Source organism: Amphiura filiformis, chromosome 17, assembly GCF_039555335.1.
Source record: "Amphiura filiformis chromosome 17, Afil_fr2py, whole genome shotgun sequence".
Classification (NCBI taxonomy): domain Eukaryota; kingdom Metazoa; phylum Echinodermata; class Ophiuroidea; order Amphilepidida; family Amphiuridae; genus Amphiura; species Amphiura filiformis.
Window position 1 is genome coordinate 41577372 of NC_092644.1, and position 21026 is coordinate 41598397.

General features: G+C 37.3%; 1 protein-coding gene across 1 annotated transcript in view; it reads left to right on the plus strand.

Moving 5' to 3' along the window:
* Positions 1-20718, plus strand: part of LOC140137801 (angiopoietin-4-like) — a 37423-nt gene extending 16705 nt beyond the window's left edge. The window contains exons 2-4 of the mRNA XM_072159583.1: positions 11950-12135; positions 14059-14164; positions 15204-20718. Coding sequence (XP_072015684.1) covers positions 11950-12135; positions 14059-14164; positions 15204-15871 — 960 coding nt within the window. The 3' untranslated portion in view covers positions 15872-20718. The remainder of the gene's footprint in view (positions 1-11949; positions 12136-14058; positions 14165-15203) is intronic.
* Positions 20719-21026: the final 308 nt, after the last annotated feature.

The following is a 21026-nucleotide window of genomic DNA, read 5'->3' on the forward strand; positions in this document are numbered from 1 at the left end:
ACCATTTTCGCTTGAAACACCTAAAGAACCAGACAACTTGAAATGTGAAAGGTGAGCACTGTACTACCCAACCTCAAACAATGCCACAGTGCCCACAACTTGATGAGACTTCCTCCACCAAGGACTGTGCAAAATAACATCCGTGCCCAGAAGTGTGTTGATAGGTGGATGAGTGTCACTTAGCATCCTAGCATTAAATAGATGAGGTGATCTCACTGTTTATAAACACAGGTATAGGAACTGGTCTATTGACATGCTTGAGGGAACAGCATTATGACCACTTCACTGTTCAATAGCCTTATTGCGCTGGATCTGTTTTGGCATGTTTAAAACATGGGTCCTCAACAAGCTGTTCATGCATACTAATGGGCAAAGATCAAGGGAGACAAGGAAACGGGGACAGCTTCCCTGATGACATCTTTCTTTCTCCTCCCCTGTTGAGTGCTGACTGCATGCAATGATATTTAGATTTCTCTCTTGCCCATCACATTCTCCCCCTTCAAAATTGCACTGCCACCCTGCCCCCAGGGGTACCCTTTGGAAAAATTGTGGCTATGCCACTGTTGCTGACCAACTGTCTGTTATAAGGTTCCAGAGTAAAAAATAAGTACACCTTGCCTGTACGCAGTGCGATAATACTCATACATATGAGGGAGGCACTTATAAGGAAGAAGAAGAAGAAGAAGAAGTCATGCATCACTTCATCTTTAAACACGGCAGAAGAAGAACTGGATTCAGAAAAGTAGTGTGTCTGCATGGATACATATGGATGATACACATCTGTGCAGCTTTGAATCAATGTGGAATAAAAGTGTCATGTAAACAGCCCTGTTGTAGTCACAAAGTAATGGATGTATGAAGTGACTGACCAAAATGAGTCACTATAGTTAGGCAAAATTTCGTAATTTTTAATCAATATGTAGCCTAATGTTGCATTATGCTAAAATCCCTATAAACTAGATAGTTTTAGATTAAGATAAAATAATATTATTTACACACTTGCAAAATGATTCAATTTGGAATATATTGGGCACTTGTTTACATATGGTTTCAATATTGATTTGGTTGACATACAACTTGTTTTGCCTAATCGTATCATATGTAATGCTACCATCATCTATACATTTACCATGTTATATCCAGAGGGTAACTTTCAGCACTAAAAGACGTTTTAAAACCTCTTAGTGCAAATAGAGTAGCTGAGCTGCCTGTTTATCATGTCAGTATGTATCTATCACAGTTTCAGCAATTAGAGTAATACTAGTAGGAACTGCTTAAATGTAGACATTTAAATTTGCCTGGTAAAATCTGCTCCGTCTGAGAAATAAAACAAACTGTGTAGTGTAATATTGATACTGAAGAGTTTTAAGAAATATTGAAAAATATGATGAAAGGAGAGAAATAAAATCTTTACAAATGTGAAGGGAAACAAAAAATGTATGATAAGCTACAATCAAGGAAAATAATGATGCCACACTTTCAATGTATTTTCTTGCTTCACCCTTCCCCAGTGCAATGTTGTGGTATCTACAGTACTTGGATATTGATGAAAGATACTATTATTTAATCAGAAAGTGCTTGTTGACTTGTATCAATCCATATTCAGTGTCATGTGTAGTTGGAGAAATTGATTGCTTTATCTCTCATTTGCATATTTTACACTACTTTTCAAAAACCCTCAGCAAAATTGTATAATACTATAATCAACAGTATGATGATTGTGGGAAAACACTTTTCAATTAAGCAATAAAGGGTCATGCCGAATCCTCTACACCCAAATAATGTGTCCGAGGCAGTAAAAAGTAAACGTTTTTACTGCCAAAGACACTTTATTATTTTGCAAAAGTTAAGGCAGCAACCATTATTTCTATTCTTAAATACTGCAAAAATAGTGTGATTTTAGAGAAATTATCGCTTTTTTCCCAAATATATAAAGTTATTTTCATGAAGGTACTGTGTGTAAGCATATTCACAGTGCAAGTGGCAGCGTGTATCGTCACCGGCGTGTCCAGAATCTGTTCCTGCGAGGGGCTTTCAGAGTTATACGGGGGGCTTAATGGCTAAAATAGCCAAAGAACAGCCGATTTTACATGATTTTTAACAAAGTGCGGTGGGCTTCAGCCCCCAAAGCACCCCCCTGGACACACCACTGATTGCAGTACACTCTCATCAAAGGTTTACAGCAAAATAGTCTAGACTTGAAGGTTATAATGAAATTCAATTGAAAGTTATTTCATATCGTACCTACTTGTTGCCTAGAGCCTAACAAGACAATGCTAATAAAGGAACTGTAAGAATTTGGAAACTTAAAGAGAAAAAATTGAAATAGATCTCCTTGCAATATTAATAAAATTTCACCAACTTAAGGGATGGGTTTATATGTGTGTAAATGGAGGAGAAATGGGAGGATTTTGGCATGTTTGCTGTGATTGTTTGCCTAGCAATATTGATCACAAGTACACAATTGATGGTGCATATCAAGGACCAAACTCTATAGTTTTATATTTGAGCACGATCACTTCTGTAAGGTCATGGGAAATTATGTAAATCGGCTTTTATATTTGATGTTGCATATCGGCTCACACACTTTTTTTTGTACCCAGTATTTCACAATGTCCCTGTACTCTGATGACCCTATGACTTTTTGCTGGTATGTTGAGCACTTTAAACAATTAATTATAGTACTTACCTCCTACTTTAGGAACATGCGTATGCCTTAATGTATGTCGACCATGTCAACAACCCAGTGTAGTTTTACATGGTTGGAAAAGTCTATTTCCTTTCGCTATTTTGCCAATCATAATTCATAAATTGTCCAACTTTTTTGACAAAATAGAGTTTTGCAACTATTCCGGCAGCAAGGAAACACAAATTTATGTGTATCCAGTGCGTCCTTTGCGTTTAAATAGTTCAGTGTATAGTCAAGTTGTGCCTCTATACGCCATATTTACGGAATTGATGATACGAGCTGATACAGAATTTTTGAACCCAAATTTCTTGAAATATACATTACCTTTTTAACTTCTCGCCACGAAATTGGATTCATAAGAAGGTCAAATACAAGCCTTCCATTATGGCTGGTATCATCATCTCGATTGGTGTCTTGTGTTAGTATTATTCCATATTTTGCTGGTAGAAGTTCAATGAAACCCTCCATAATTCACGACTACTGTCACTTGTGTTATAAACTCGATGTGTTTACTATATTGTCGCTCGGGTCCGCGACTAATCGCAGGGGACCGTGTATCATTAGCTATTCTATACACTTTTCAATAGCCTTATTGTGATGTGTGGGAGTTTTAAAAGCCGAGCCATGAACAAAATATAATGCGGGCACCCGGGGGGCATCAACTTTAGAGGTGACGGTATGTGCCTGTCAATATATGCCCCTCTTTTGAAGGCGACTATACCCGATGACCAGGCACCTTCAGTTTTCAAAATATTATACCCAATGACCCCTTTTTCATTTTGATTGTACATAATGACCCTTTTTTAAAAAAAAACCCAACGTTTTGTACTGATATGCGCCTTCTTCGCGCCGCTTGTACAACAATTACCTACCCTACCCATCAATTCTAAAGTTGAGTGCACCGGCGCGCGCGCATACTGCGGGCCAATGAACAATGAGATAGTGGCTTTTCTGATATTGCTTTGAGGAACTGTTGAAGTATAAATCAGCCAACAGTAGGTGTGTCCAAATTGCACATCTTGAATTGAGACCAAGACATGCTGTTATTTCAATTGTTATACCGTTCCGGTTGGTTTATTACCTACCATTGCCTACGAGATGCAGTTCTAAGGTGACAGAGGGACAGGTCTGCAATTCGATTCCACAACCATTCATACCTTTCATCTGTTTTATTGTATTATCGTGCGAATTGCTCCGTGGTACCTTACGGGTACCTGAATTTTATTTGAATGAAGATGACTCTGTCATGCTCGACGTCATATTGCATAATTTCTATAGAGTATATGCAATAAACCAACCAGAACAGTATAACAATTGAAATAATAGGCAGTTCTAAGATAGGTTAAGAAGAATATAACGTCACAATTCTGTATTATTATTCAAGGTTGTAACGTGTGTCTATGCTGTCATGTAGGCCTACCTGGCAACAGACACGCCCCGGTACAAACAGATGAAATTTGTAGAAAAGCGTGATTATGACAAAAACATTAAAAAATGATACTTTGAGGTATTGTTTTTTTAATTTTTGTATGGCAGATCATACATACACATGTGCTGAGGTCAAAAAGGTAAAAATTTTGTTTTTGACCCCTCACTCACCTGTCATTCCAAACAACCCCTTAATAGTACAAATATCTTACTATTGACATGTTCTTCAGGTAGAGGCACAATTTTCACTTTTTTCATCAAATCTGAGAAGTTTAACCAAATATCTGCAAAAAATAACTCCAATTTCCCCACCTAATCCTTGTTTAATCTCAGATTTCTCTCTTCATTTGCCCGTATCCTGGGCAACTGAATTCACGACTACAAAGTTATCTCAGCTGTCAAGAATGATAATCATGATACTCAGATTCAATGAAACCAATCCAATTTTGACAAATTCCACCCTTTCCTTTACAGATCATCTTTCATATAAACTTCATTTGGAGGCATGCCATGCAACCTGTGAAGTTCCATTTTTTTGTTCTATATTTGCAATATTTGTCTCCATTTGAGTTAAGTTTTCAACAAGAATCACTTGCAACATGAAGGTTTCCCCTGACTAGACAGAGGGATTAGTAGAAGGGTAACTTTAGGAACAGTGCATCAATGTAATTATACTCTCCCACTCATATAGGTCACTTTAAAATTTCAACAGTTTACATGAATTTTGCGGCCAGTGTGAGTATAATCGGTAGAAAATATAGAAATATGCACCCATTGGATAACTTAAAGCAAAATTGCATCTTCAAAGGCTATTTACACTATCAGATTCCTGTTGCTGCCACTAGGTACACTGCTGCCCAGCTACTTCATTGGTACTAGAGTACGCAGATCAGAATCACACATACAATACACACACTGGTATTGGATTGGTACTGTACTAGTACTCTAGAGTACCCACAAAGTAGCTGGGCAGCAGTGTACCTGTGTAGGCAGCCCGAATAGGAATCTTGTAGTGTATTTATGCAAAATTACATCTTCAAATGCCATTTATCATGTTTATGTATACATGTTTGGTTTGTCAGGCTGGCAACAATTTTAAGGCATCAAGTTTTTGCTGAATATGTACCCAGTAACCACAAAAATTGTTCTATCGTCCTCGTAGGAATGACATGGAATCACTAGACTGCCTTGAAGAAACCTTGTACAGCTTACACCCTGAACGCTATGCTGGCACACTCCTTATGGGAGATTTCAATGTCGACCAATCTCAATCAAACCACAATAGTATATATGTTACTCGCTTATCTGATATTGCTGACTCTTTTGGATTACACCAACATATAAACGACATCACCCGAAATAATCCAGATTCAATCCTGGACCTTGTTTTCAACACCAACCCTGATCATATAGCAGATGCTGCCGCCTCTGAAAAGTTGGCCACATCTGACCATTACATGGTTACATTCAATATTAAAATCAAAACCAAGAAACTTGTCGCCTCTTACCGCAAGGTTTATCAATATGCTAAAGCCGATTGCAACTTGCTTAATGCTCTTATTCTGAAACCAACTGGGACAATATCATCATTGACAATGATATTGATAATACTTGGAATGGTTTTGTTGAAACCCTTTTTCTTTGTGTCAATAGAGCTATACCTAGTACAGTTAGGCGTTCTAGAGCCAAACCTTGGGTTACTCCTGACATTAAAAAGCTAATTTCTAAGAAACACAAGGCTTTCAATAAAGCTAAAATGTCTGACAGCAATCTACTATGGAACAAATATAAATCTCTCCGAAACCAGGTAAAGTACGCTCTCAAAAGATCGTATCAAGATCACTGGCTCAACATGGTCAACAAAAATGACAATATGAAAAGATTTTGGAGTTTTGTTAAGTCATCACGCTCTCAACCTGAAAATATCTCTTTTAATATTGATAACCTACCATGTACTGCTCCAGACTTAATCGCTCAGAGATTCAATGATCTTTTTGCTAGTTTCTTCACACATACGGATGATACTGTGGAAATTACATCTCCAGAACTCATAGTTGAACCCTTTTCCAACACCAGGTTTAATTCTGAAATGGTTCTAAACAGAATTAAAAAGTTGGCTGCTGATAAAGCCGTCGGGCCTGATAACATCTCGGGCCGTATGTTAAAGATGTGTGCTCATAGCATAGCCCCAGTTCTTGCGCGTATCTTTAGTATGTCTGCTTCATTAGGCAAATTGCCCATGGGTTGGAAAATAGCCCATGTAGTCCCTGTGTACAAGAAAGGTGACCGTTCTACTTTATCTAACTATAGACCTATTGCCTTAACGTCCGTGGTTGGTAAAATGCTTGAGGCTCTCGTTTGCGATGAGCTGAGAAGTCACCTGCTCACAAATGGTCTCATGTTCGAAAATCAGCATGGGTTCTCTCCAGGCAAATCATGCACCACGGCCCTTTGTGAAGCCACCACAGAATGGCTTGGTGCCCTTGATCGTCGGACTAATCCAACTGCGCGTATCGATCTTATATCCGTGGATTACAGCCGCGCATTTGATTCTATTTCACACCATGTGCTCATTAAAAAGCTTCATAAGACTTACGGCATTCAAGCGGACCTTTATTGCAATGGATAACATCTTTCCTTACTGGCCGTCGACAACGTGTCATGTTTCATGGTGCTAGTTCTGAGTGGACCAATGTATTATCTGGGGTCCCTCAGGGATCTGTTTTGGGCCCACTTTTGTTTAATATATATGTTAACGATCTTCATCTTCATCTTCAGTCTCCCATGTACGCTTATGCTGATGACACGCTCATTTTAGGATCATTAAAGATGACACGGATATTACTATATTGCAATCTGATCTGGATAAATTAAACCGGTGGTCAAACAATAACGCTCTTCAATTAAATCCATCTAAATGCCAAGTCATGTGCATTAGCAGGTGCAAAAACAAACCTGTTCCTGTCTACCACGTCAATAATACTAGTCTTGCTACTACTGATAACCTTCGTCTCCTGGGTGTAACAGTCTCCAGTGATCTTTCGTGGAATTGTCATGTCAACAACATTGTGAAAAAGTGCAATAAATTACTTGGTTTTACCAGAATTGTCGCGGGAAGTAAGAACTCCTATGTTCTACTCAAACTTTACCAGTCGCTCATTTTGCCAATATTAGATTACTGCTCGCCTGTTTGGAATGTTTACAAGAAATGTAATATTGATAAATTGGAACAAATACAGCATCGTGCTACTAGGTCAATTCTTTGTCAACGTGGGGGATCAATCATATGAGGACAGACTCAGAACTCTAAATCTCACAACTTTGAAAACTAGAAGGACTTATTTGTCTGCTTCATTCGCTTGTTCATGTCTTACTAATGCCAATCCCTTTCTTTTTTCCAGGTGGTGTGTTAATACGAGACATGAAGCTTTAGTTTTTAAACAATCAATCACTCCTAAAACAGATGCTTACAAAAACTGTCTTTTAGTTAATTTCCCAGTGTTATGGTCTTCAATTCCATCCGATGTCAGAGACTCATATCTCACCTGTAACAAGTCTACTTTTAAATCTCAACTCAAATCTCACTATATGGAGCATGATGATTAATTTGTATTGATGCCTTTTTGTATTTTTTTTCCAATATGATTTGTATGTGTGTGGTCTGCTGAGTTGGGAGCGCTGCGCCTTGTGGTGACAGTGCTTTTTGTGCTTTCAGTGTTCCCCGCAGCTCAGTAGACCCAATTTGTTGTTTTGTCTCAATTTTGTTGTTAATTGCCAGATGAATAAAATAAAAAAATAAAATATCAAAATATTTGAAAGGTTTTTGTTTTTATTTTGGTCGAAACGTTTTAATAACATTAAATAGCAAGTTATATTTGAAGGAATAAACACTCAACATTTTTAAAATGTTGTCAAAATGTTATTGTTCAATATACTCATATTTGCAAACATTTTGCAAAAAACAATTTTGTCAACACTTAAATAACATTATTGATAGAATGCTTTGCAGAAAATTTTCAAAAATGGTTTGGATTAGTAAGTTTTTAGTAAGCTTAGAACTGTCAAGCTTTCTTCAGGAGTAGCTCTGACTTCTTCAGGACAAAGTACCTAAGAATGAGACACGTAGGCCACCCCTTGCCTACTGATGGCTTTGAAAAGAGCAGTTCACTGAAAACTGCCCCTTGTCAACAGAGAACAAGAAGACTTTGCCTATCTACTAATGTAAAATGTTTGGTGGCTCTCAAAGAGCCATTCACTGAAGACTGCCCCTTGTCAACCATGTCAACAGAGAACAAGCAGACCATGCCTATCTGCTAATGTAAAAGGTTTTGTGGCTCTGGAAACAAAAGTGTTGTGGATGTTATTAAAAATGCTTTATACTCTTTATATACCTTTTACATAATAAAATCTGACATTTACCAATATTCTGGCAACCTTTTCAAACCTTTTGAAAATGTTTTCGGAAACATTTCATGCTTGCTGGGTAATTCGTAGTTAATGAAAATACCCAATATACACCTGCTTCAAAATTGTGTCTAGTCAGTGTGTATTACTACATATAATCCTTAGAGTATGTATATAGAGCATATGCGTTGTCTTGTTTAAGCTTAAAAACCCTTCCATTTCAGCTATACTTTGTTGAAATAAATTGTATAGGCATTTAATATATGACACATGTACTCAAATTGAATGGGAGGAAGTGAATGTAACTGCATGTCAACATATGGCAAATGTCCTTCCAATATAAAAAGAACGAGTTGAGTCACTGACGACAATAACAAGAATTAACATTTATAAAGTTACATTTTGCGAGTGTTTTGATTTGGCAATTTTTGCTATGGTAGAAGGTTCACAAAAATGTTATGGAATTATGCAGTGGAGAATATTTATAACAGTAGATGCAATTCCTTATTAAAATAAAACATTACAAAATTACATCTAGTTTTTTGAATAAACATGTTGTTTCTTGCTTATAATGATAATTAGTGCCTTGAACAGTTAAAGTATGTTCAGCAAATGTTGATGTCCTTGCCAACAGGAAAAGAAATGATTAAAAAATGGAAGTAATAAATTTGACAACTTACTGCAGTATAACATCTGCATATCATTAAAATCTGTTCTGAAATCATTGTTCACAGATTGCAAACTGCAGCATGAAGGGGTTTAAAAGTATTTTTAAGGAAAATATTTAGAGAATAAAGGTATTGTTTTTAGCCGCTGGAGTGCATCTACATGTATTGTCTCATATAACATGTGCGACATCATTATTTTAAGTAAAACAACGAGGCGAAGCCGAGTTGTTTTACGCCGAAAATAATAATGTCGCGTGTTATATGAGAAGGTAGATTAACGCAAAACAATACCTTTATTCTCATTCTTAAACACTTCAATTCAAATAAATATATTAATCATACGACGTAAGTATACCAAATTTTAATCAAATTAAATCCTACATTTTAAAAGGAATTATCTAGGGCTTAGAATCGATGAGTCCCGTTGTTGCTATGCACCTCCGATTGGTTCAAATAGCGCGTACGAGTATCGCGTCGACGCACATGCGCTAAAGTGTGTGATATCGTGTCATATCACCAGTAAGAAACCAATAAGATTGCAAGAACATTCTCAAGTGTTTAAGAATAATATTTAGTTTTAGTCCATAAAAATATGCTTAAATTAGCATTAAACATATGTTTTCCTTGTAATAGTTAATGTCTCCACCATGTTCTAGAATCTGTGTCTCCACAAAGAATTAGGTATTCATGGGGATGGTACACCATTTATACACACTCCTACAAGACAATATACATGTGTATTAAAAAAAAAAAAACACAGTGATTTCTGAGACATAAACTCACAAGCCTCAGCACGCTTTACAGGAGTTTGCAGACCAATGTGGCCCAAGACACACCATATAAACCATTAAGCAACAATCAGAGATTTTTGCAATTAACCCTAACCCAACTATAGGACTCACTAAAGCTCACTATTAAAAACGCTCTGCGTGCATGGATTCCACGGGACTTGATGACGCAATCAGACCAAGCCATATATACCCAGGGAATCGCTGGCCGGGCCAACGCCACCTGTGTAGCTACATGCTGGGGATCTTCTGCGTGGCATGCGAGGGGTCCCAGGTTCGAATCCCAGGGGTGCCAAGTGACTTTCTTCTTCATCTTCTCTCCTTTTTCGTTCCTTCTTTCCCTTCCGATAGCACAAAAACCAAGGGTAGGGTTAGGGTTAAGCTATATGCATGTTTTCCCTATATGCCTTCTTAACCCTAACCCAACTAGGACTCACTATTAAAAACGCTCTGCGTGCATGCATTCCACGGGACTTGATGACGCAATCAGACCAAGTCATATATACCCAGGGAATCGTTGGCCGGGCCATGTCACCTGTGTAGCTACATGCTGGGGATCTTCTGCGTGGCATGCGAGGGGTCCCAGGTTCAAATCCCAGGGGTGCCAAGTGACTTTCTTCTTCATCGTCTCTCCTTTTTCGTTCCTTCTTTCCCTTCCGATAGCACAAAAACCAAGGGTAGGGTTAGGGTTAAGAGGTACACACACTATTCATGCCACAATAAACCATCACAGCTAGATTCAGCTCCCATACAGGTTTTTCGTACAGGTAACCAAGACAAACAAACAATTAGTTCCTTGACCAGCGGAATTTCAAGCTAGCTAAATTATTTCGCCAGCGAAGTGTTACGTGTAATCCGATTATCAGCAACTGGATCACGCTTTTGAGTTCTACACCAGTACACCATGATCAAATGATCGCAACACAAAGTCTATGGCATGTACTATCAATTCCAAAAGGTGCGTGATCCATTTACTAGGGAGTTACATAACCACTTCGCTGGCGAATTCACAAGAACAAATGGACTGGGCCAGACTCAAACTTGCATCATCAAACACAAATGCACCAGATTCTAACGCCTTACTGATAGAGCTACCTTGACTGCCTACATGCATAAGGATTTATAATGCACCTGTTCCTGAAGATCTAGAAAAAGTACTGTCAATTAGCTGTCAAAGTGATGTTATAATCAGATTAAATACCATAGCAATAGGTTCAAACAATTTTTGATTATATCGCGCTGCACTAGTACATTCACACGGTACCTCTGCATTGAACCATAGATGTCAAAGAGCAGGGATAAAGACCTGGATCGTAATTCTTTAGAATATTCATATCATGCTGATCACTTGCACCTGTAAGATTAGTACCATTGAAAAGAGATGTATTGTTTTCAGTCTATGATTGCAGACATGCACAGGTGATGAGTGCAGCTTGCTTGTAGTGCAGCACGATATAATCAAAAATTGTTTGAACCTAATCCGATTATTACATCACTTCAACAGCGAATAGACAGGAAATAAACAAAAACAAAAAGATTCAGTAGTTTTTGCATCCTGCAAGAATGGGAACATTACTAGAAATGTAAGATATTACAATCAGATGAAGTATTATAAAAATAAATGACATACCTACACTTCTTAAAGTAATCACTTTTACATTCAAATTTACACATACATAATATTCAGCCTTTTGAATGATGTTTCTGATAATTTTAATAATACTACAACCATCTGAAAGGGACAATACAGCATTTTGTTTCATAGTTAGGAGTACAGCACAATGCTACACACAACAAAGTGGAAAATTCAAGAAGCTGTTTCCTTGGAAAATGTTGTCATATGGAGAGCAATTTTGCTTTCTTACTTATAAGGAAGTGGGAAAACATTTATCTTCCTGATAAATATTTTTTTCAGTCTCATATTACATTTTCTACATATATTTTTCTTTTCATCTTATTCTATTTACTGCAGGATTTGAGGATATGTCAGAGAAGCAGTCTCAGTCTTGTGCTGTTACTCCAGATTCTCATGTTACTGCAAGTGGGTACAGCAAGACCCAAGAAGCCGGAACCACAGCAAGAACAGGCAGACAGTGTCAATGCAGTCATCACAGATACAACAGGTACTTTGCTGTTGGCACTCATAGACAGAATTGAGGTATGTATAACACAAAATATCTTTTCAAGAAAAGAGCAAAAAAAGACCAAAATCAGATAAATAAGGTATGTGCCAGGAGCTATGGGGCTTGGGAGCTGGAGCCCCTGAGTTTTTTTTATGCCAAAAACATGAAAGGCATATTTCAGCTATGCACCTCAGGTGATTCACACCATGGCTAGGATACAATAATTGGCTTACATGCAAAAAGTGGACTTTTCAGATGAGGTTTTTATCATCACTATCACTCGAAAAAGTGGATTCTATTTCTATTGGGTTTTTCCTTTTAAACATGTACCTTTAGGGGCACACTTTAGCACAGATCCACAAATAAATGAATCGCTTGGTGGATTCACAGATCGGTGGTGGATTTGCAGGGGCAGCACCAGGAATTTTTTTTTTTGGGGGGGACATGGGGGGGGCAAAGAATTTCAGGGGAAAAATCAACAAATTTTAAGCAAAATTGCTGCAAAGAGTGGAAATTTTCGTAATTTGGGGGGGGTTGCCTCAAAAGTGGAGGGGGCAAACTAGGGGGGGGGGGGCAAGAAAAATATTTGGGGGGGGGGAAATTGCCCCCTTCCCCCCAGTAGCGCCGCCACTGTGGATTTGAGAGTTATGTGATGTCATGCCTTGCACAGGGTCTTGCACAGTATTTGATTGTAAATAAAAGACATTGTAAAACTATATCTGTTGATGCAACAATATATTTCTGCATACGGTTTTACCAACAGAAACATTTCTCAAGCTAGTAAATAGGTGCAAAAATCTACTTTTGGTATTAAGAAATAGACCACAGGTATAATTCATAAAGAAATAGTAAAATAAATCAAAATCCTGATTTGCGGTGATAGTCTCATCTTTGTCATGTTCTATCCCTCATATTTTTGTCAAGCTAGTAATTTGAGTAACTCGCTATCAGCATTAATAGATGTGCGGCTTACACTAAAATGCTTAAGGAAACAGCAGACGACAAATAATTTGTCAATCACCAGTTTGTCTACCTAAGGCTAACAAACCAGAAACCACCTAGAGCAAAAAAATAATGCTTTCCCATAATGCATTGGTGAAATTGTGCTAAATAACATGGAAATTTGCTTACGAGGATGACAAGTTTTTCCTTTCTTCCCATCATGCACTTTTCCAGGGGGTATGACATAGGTCATTAACTGCATAGATTTTTTGCAACAGATGCAATTATATTGTCTTTGCAATTATGTTTTCTTAATATGGGCATACCAATCCCATATGTGGATTTATCGTCCATAAGTAAGTCCACTCCATCGATGTTACTAATATGTTATTGTTAAAATACAAATCTATAAAAAGCAAATAACAGAAAACATTTTTTCCTGATGACCCTATGTCAATAACACCTAAAAAGTTGTTTTTTGCTTCTGAATGGTATTAGTGATCTGCAGAATTATTTGTGACTCTTTTTTTCTTATGAAGACACCAGCTAAAATGTCTGTATTCTATCAATGTAATGACACGCCTGAGGAGATAATGTGTTTTACGACACTCAAAAGGCAAAATGTGGTAGAAGTACCCAGAGTGCATGATGGGAAGTAGGAAAAAAGATTGATTGTTCAGGGAACATCAAAAATATCTTGCAACCTTTTATCTCAAACTCCAGTCAAAGCAATTGTATGCATTTTCCAACATTTAAATGTTTAATATGTCGTCGTTGAGCAGGTAAACCCGCCTATGTGTCATCAGCCCCTGAACATGTTTAAAGCAAAACCTCCTATGTAACCGTTTGGCAGTTTTGTTTTAAACATGTTCAGGGCCACAAACACATAGGAGGTTTGTCCTGCTCAATGACGATGTGGTGGTTTATAGAGACACCAGAATACTGCATGATGGGAAGATGTGGCTGCCTGCTTTAGAAGCCACCAATTCTAATTCCTACCTTTGTTTTGCTCACAGCAAATGGAGACTGAAATACAGATATTAAAAAAGGGCCAACAAGAGATGAGAAAAAAGGGATTCAATGGTCCGACACATCTTGATGGTATACCTGTACTTAATGTTGGTAAGTAGTTGTAGTTTGTTAAGCATATTGGCGATGGTGTAGATTTTGACATTGAGGCAATGGTGTAGATTTTGACATTGACTTTGGCATTAGGGGATGGAGCTTGGTGTAAAAACCGTGATGTAGAGTAAATGGAGCATTTATACTTCCCAGAATAACATTTCAGAAACAAAATGCAAAGTGTGCAAAAATGTGCAATTTTGGAGCAAGAATGGTCAAATTAAATATGAAGTTAAATTGGATACACATGAAAAAGGAATTTGGAATTTTGAAAGCTAAAATGTTCAAATATGACATTAATTTGGTCAAAACAAATACATTTACAAAACCTTGGGGGATTCCATGGTCCATCACCCTTTATTGAATATTGGGGAATTTATCCCCATATTTGGGGAATTTATCCCCATCCCCGAGATCTACACCTATAATTATTGGCTGTTTTTCTCAAATGGAGACTAACTCTAGTCCTGCACTGAAATATGCATGAGTCCAAGTATTTATGACTGGTTTCTGTAAAGTCCGCTTACTTAATTAAATTTTTTTTACTCACATGCCCCTTCTATAATGAGCATTGCACCCTAGCTTTAAATGGACTACATTGATGTTAATGTGAGAATATTTAATGATCCCATCAACCAGGGATGTGAGAGTCACCAATTTTATAGCTAGCCTCTGTTAATTAATAATGTCTATTGTTTTATTGCAATATATTTCATTTTAACGTAATAACCATTAAATTGCTTTGCTAAATCAATCAATCAACCAATCAACTGATTTAATAAATCCATCAACCCATACATCAATCAACCAGTTGATTTATCTGTTAAGCAATCCATCAGACCATCAATCAATCAATCAATCAATCAATCAATCAATCAATCTTGAAAACAAACATTCAATTATCCATCCATCAGTCAGTTAATCAATCAATCAATCAATCAATCAATCAATCAATCAATCAATCCAATCAATCAATCCAATCAATCAATTTCTTACCATGTTAAATTGTTAACCCTACATTTTGTCTCTATTTTATCAGAGGGTCCACTGCCATTAGACTGCCATGAAATCAAAAGAAGAAATCCTCAAGCAACTAATGGCCTCTACAACATCAAACCTAGAGGAGGATTTGACATAACCACTGCCTACTGTGACATGGTCACCACAGGAGGAGGATGGACGGTGATACAGAGGCGTATGGATGGCTCAGAGGATTTCAACAGAGATTGGCGTGACTACAGCAGAGGGTTTGGCAATCCAACTTATGAACATTGGCTTGGCAATGAATGGCTGAATTTGCTCACACAACAATACAGATACAAATTACGTGTGGAGCTGGTCGATTGGGACGGCATTAAACGATATGCTGAGTATAGCGGTTTCGAAATTGGGAGTAGACGGCAAGATTTCCGGATGCGATTTGATGATTATATCGCTGGCAATGCTTCAGATGCCCTTGCATATCACAAAGGAAGCTCTTTCACAACATCAGATAAAGACAATGATGATACCACCAGTGTGAACTGTGCTACGGTACATAATGGAGGATGGTGGTTTAAATCTTGTGATAGAGTCAACTTAAATGGTTTGTATTACACTCGTGGTACCTATAATGGTCAGTGGGACGATGGCATCGAATGGAAACTTGAAGATGGCCCACCATTTCACTCATTAAGATCAACAGAAATGAAAATCAAGCCCATGTGACTGTATAATGTAATTGGAGAGACTTATTAATCAGTATTATTACAGTGCTACCTGTATAATTTGTTTGTAATATATATCTTTGTACCCAAAGCATTGTTGATATTATTGGCCATTTACAAATTGAATGGAAATATTTCCCTAGATATTTCTCTATTTGGGATCAACACAAATGGGAATATTTCCCCCTGATATTTCCTGGTTTTGGGATCAACTTTAAAATAAGTGATATACCACATCAAATCCTAACCTGACTCTTAACCCTGAATCTCTTGATCCTGATCCAAATCAATCTGGTAAACCTAATCTTAATCCAAGTCTTACCCTAATCTCAACCCTAAAATTCTTACCACAATGGCATGTTGTAGTGGCAACCCAGAATATTTGAAGACCTATTTCACATCCCTTTTACCAAATGTGTGTTAAACACACAAAAAACATTCATTAGATGGTGTGTAGCTAGATATAGAAGTCAGAGAGAAATCTTCTTTTCTGTGACCCTTTGTTTACTACAAATATGTCAGTATAGGTTGGGATATTTTGTGATGTTCAAATTTTCTTAAAATAATATACAGGATATCAACCACAAATCTTTGCTGAAAAAAATATTGCTTACCTTTTTAAAACGACTTTACTAGTTCTTGCAATATCAGTATCGTGGATAGACATAGTTATTTTAATATTAATATTAAAAAATAGGGGTTTTTCACCAATTTCATTGATCACCAATAAAACGATCTCATGAAAAGCTCAGTGGCAAATAAGGTAAAGTTGAACAGAAAGTGTTTTATTATTATTAAACACAAAACAAGGGGTACCCAATTCAATGTGAAATGTACACAAGATATTCCTACATGAAGTCATTTGTTACCTATCCCAAGAAATTCTGCCTCTTTGAGGCTGCAGAAAGGCAGGCGAGATTACATGATAACAAGTGCCATGATTGAGTGACACTTTGACCAATCCCCGGGACCAATCCACCACCGTAAATGGGCTATTCCAGTTGAAATCCATACACCCTATACATGTAACTTTACTCTTCCACACAGGGAATGTGAATTTCAAAAGGGGTTACCTGAGTAGGTGACTCAATTTGAAATTTACACCCCCTGTATGGGAGATTAAGGTCATGTCTTCCATAGGGGGTGCATGGATTTCAACTGGAACACCCAATGAAGTTGTGTATCAGCTATGCTGAAATGTATAGATGTAGATATTAAGTTTTGTTTCTATGTATATTTATTCAGTGATATTCGAGTCTTGAGTCGGATATAAATAGGGGACCTTTTTATATGTTTTGATGTGAGTTTACCCTGCACATTCAAACTGTTTCTAAAAATAATTTGTAATTTCTTTACATTTCATCAGATATGTGTAGATGCAGTGATTTGAAAATGCAGTTCAGCCCTTGTAGGGAACAAAAGCTCATTATAGTGGAGGTGCTGCTTGATGAGAAAGATTAGGACAGCTTTAAATTTTACCAACAGCACATTATACAATATACATGTACAAGGGGGAGAAAGAGCAATGTATTGCAAACTAGAACATACACACAGGACGTAGCCAGGATTTTTTTTTGGGGGGAGGGGTGTCCAGGGAGCTAAAAAGTAGACCTTTTGTGAATTTTTCCTTACAAAATGGACTAATTTCAATGTGTTTCCACAAAAAAATGAACCTTTGTGATTGTTTCAAAGTTTTCTTACAGAAAAAAGTGGACTTTTCACATGGGGTGGTGGTTGGGGTTGTCACACCTGCACCCCCTGGTTATGGCTTTGCATACAAAAAATAAAATGGATGCATTGGGTCTATATTCATTGGGTCCATATTCAATGTTCCATGATAGAGTTTTAACTGAAAGCATTATCCATGTCATGGTTAGCTAGCTGAATATTATGTCTCTTTCTATCTGTAAGATTTGAAACAAAGGTATAAATTAACAAAGTTCTGCAGACCTAGGATTTGAAAATATTATGGGGGCTGAGAGGATAAAATTGGGAACAGAGACTGATTTTAAGCACATCTTTTGAGGGTGCACACCCTCCGTCCCCTTTCCTGGTCGATCCTCCACAGGGTCCACAACTAGTTAAGAGCAAGTACAATAGTTAAGTCTTACACATAATTAATTGGTAATGAGCTATTCCATTTAAAACCCATACACCCCTATGGAAGACATGATCTTAATCTCTCACACAGGGGTTGTAGATTTCAAATGGAGTCACCATTCAGGTAAGGACATTTGAAATCACACTTCCTGTGTGAAATATTAAGGTCATGTCTTCCATATAGAGTGTATGGATTTCAACTAGAATAGCCCAATAGCTGAGGTTACCTGTGATCCATAGGCATATATATGATGTGTTCCAGGGTGTATACAGATCCCTATCAAGACAAATTGTTCAGCAGTTGGGAAATGGAATACTGTAACATAGCTCTCATCTGTCACCTCCCTGCTTGCTGAGTAGCTGACAATCTGGACTGGACTCTAAAATAAATAGTTAACATGCAAAACATTATTGTTAACATGATAATAGATTCAAGTTTACTATCATGAATACAAGAAACAAGTAATTCAGAGAACCTTTTCAATTTACCAGTTTATGAGTTTGAAAATGTACACCCAATGCTAAGAGTGCTATTTGTTGACTTGTGTTAAAGAAAGTAGACAAAGTATGGGACTTGAATAACTGATTTGTGATGCTTCTGGTGAGATGTCACAAGAAAATTCTCAAAATAAATTATTTTGACATTAATCTGAGATGTTATAAGGCCCCTGCGATTAAGAGCTGATCATTGTGGTTATTTGTCCATGAAATTGTAGAAATGACAGGGATTGGAGCCACCTCTATCCCCTCCTGCTTGTGCACAAGAATTTTTAAATTTCATGGATATTTACAATTCTAATATCCGAAGGTATTTGTCGCAAGTCTCTTTACTTTCCCGCTTAGATATAAATGCTACAGAAGCAGCTGAAAAAGTTTTATTAACTTTTCATCTGCCAATATGTATATATATGTATAACATTAACAGAAACCAATACCAATGACGAAAAAATGATAAAAAGGAACAATATTATTGCTGCTTAGTCCCCACTTGTATTGTTTTCTGACATTGTTATAATGATTGTATCAAATTGTGTGACAAATAAGTTAGTGTAACTGAAATATTGTGTTAATTTGAGAAACTTGATAGTACAACCTGCATCAAAATGATTGGTACCCATCAGTTTCCAACAAAATTGACCAGATTGCCACATCCAAATGAAACATAAGATCTACTATATCATTAATATCATTAATGTTATAAAACTATAATTTCTGGTCAAGTCAAGAGGATCCAATGTTGTATTTGATAGAATTTAAAAAAACCCACCAAACTGATGGCTACCCGAGGATGGATGGCTACCAATTATTTTAACACAGCATGTAAGTCACTGCCATAAGTCAATGTGTGACAAGTGGCACAAGAATAGGACTGGTCCTTAATGCTCTGCATGCTGGCCATAGGGTTCAACATAAGAAGTCCAAGTTTTGAGATATTTTCTCAAAATATCAAGAGCTATCTAAAGAACCACTGAACCAAATACTAGGCTTGTTTGTACTCATTTTAATGCATTTTTCATGCTGATTCCAAATATGGTCATGAAAATTTCTGAAATTTTTTACTTAAAAAAAATATTGAAACTTGTCATCTGCAGTTGACACCCGCGTGAAGAGAGTTAACACAGGCCCTTGCCTAACTCCTGCAGTTACATAGGTATTACTTTTGCCAATGAGCATGATGCATGTGAGTGGTACAAAATAGTCAGGAAGTCTCTCAGATCCAGGAATTCACATTTTCAATGCCAGTGAGCAGAGGGTCTGCAGGCTGCCAGGTGCCATGTACTGAAGAATCAAAAGTATAGTCTTTGGAAGAATGCTTTGAAATTGAGTGGCATGCACCAAATCTTCAAAGCCAAGTCTGAAGGCAATGGAGTAGGCACTGCACAGCCTTCTCAGTCTCTTTGAAATTGAGACCTGCTCAGATCTCCACAAATGGCAGCACTAGGAAGCATGCTCATCTGTCAATACACAGTTCTAAAAAGCTAGTATGTTCATACATGGATAGAGAATGACCTTTGAATGGGTTGAGATTGAGAACAATTTTAGCTATGATATTTAAAAGGAGGTCACTGAACTATGACATCGGCAGATATGAGAATGTTTTGGCTCACAATGCAAGCCCAGAGTACATAGCTGCAAAGTGGCCCAACAAAGTGCATGGTCCTATGGAGGGAGGGTTGGTTCATGCTCTGCAATCAAGGAAAATAATGTTAATACACTCTGTCATACTAAATGAAAATCCCTCTCCTACAAACAAATTGAAAGGACTTTTGATATCAAGCTGATCTCCAATCTCCCCAACATTGATTGAAGGTGAATAGAGAAGAGAAGGGGGAAGAAGAAGATTTGGCTTTGCACTTCTTATCAAAAAACAGTTATACTAACCTCGTCAAAACAGGAGATCGAGGGGTAATGCAGAGTTTTAACATATTGTGTGCCAACTAAATACTGAACCACAGATAGGCTAAACTTGAAAAAGGCTGCTAGATTCATGACATCTGTGTTCCAATGAGTCATTTTGTTTGTAAGCTAGGCCAGTATTATTTAACTTTTTGAAGCTATTATATAATAGCATTGATACTGGCTAGTTATACAATTCTTTAGGGCCAGTCTTGAAAGTGTGATACATGTGTTTTGTCAAAGTCAAGTGAAACCAAGCTCTGAACTTTCTAAAGGAAACAGTCAAATTTGAGATTGATGATGTCATGCATTAAGACATTACAACATAATTGAGGCACACATAATATCTAACAGGAAAACAAATTGAGAAACACCATACCTTGTCACTAGGTCTCTAACCAACTAGGCTATTCCAGTTCCCAGGGGGTCAATCTCACACAAAAGTACCTCCCACCCGCGTCCGAACACTGCTGAAATGCACCCTTAATGGCGAATTTTCACATAACCAAATTGCACCCCTTAATGGCGAAACACATGCAAAATCCTGCCCTAAATGGCGTACCTCATGCAAACACCATACCCTAAATGGCGCCAACTTGGAAATATCTATATTGATACCCTAAGTGGCGTAAACAGGAAATGAGCTAATTTGATACCCA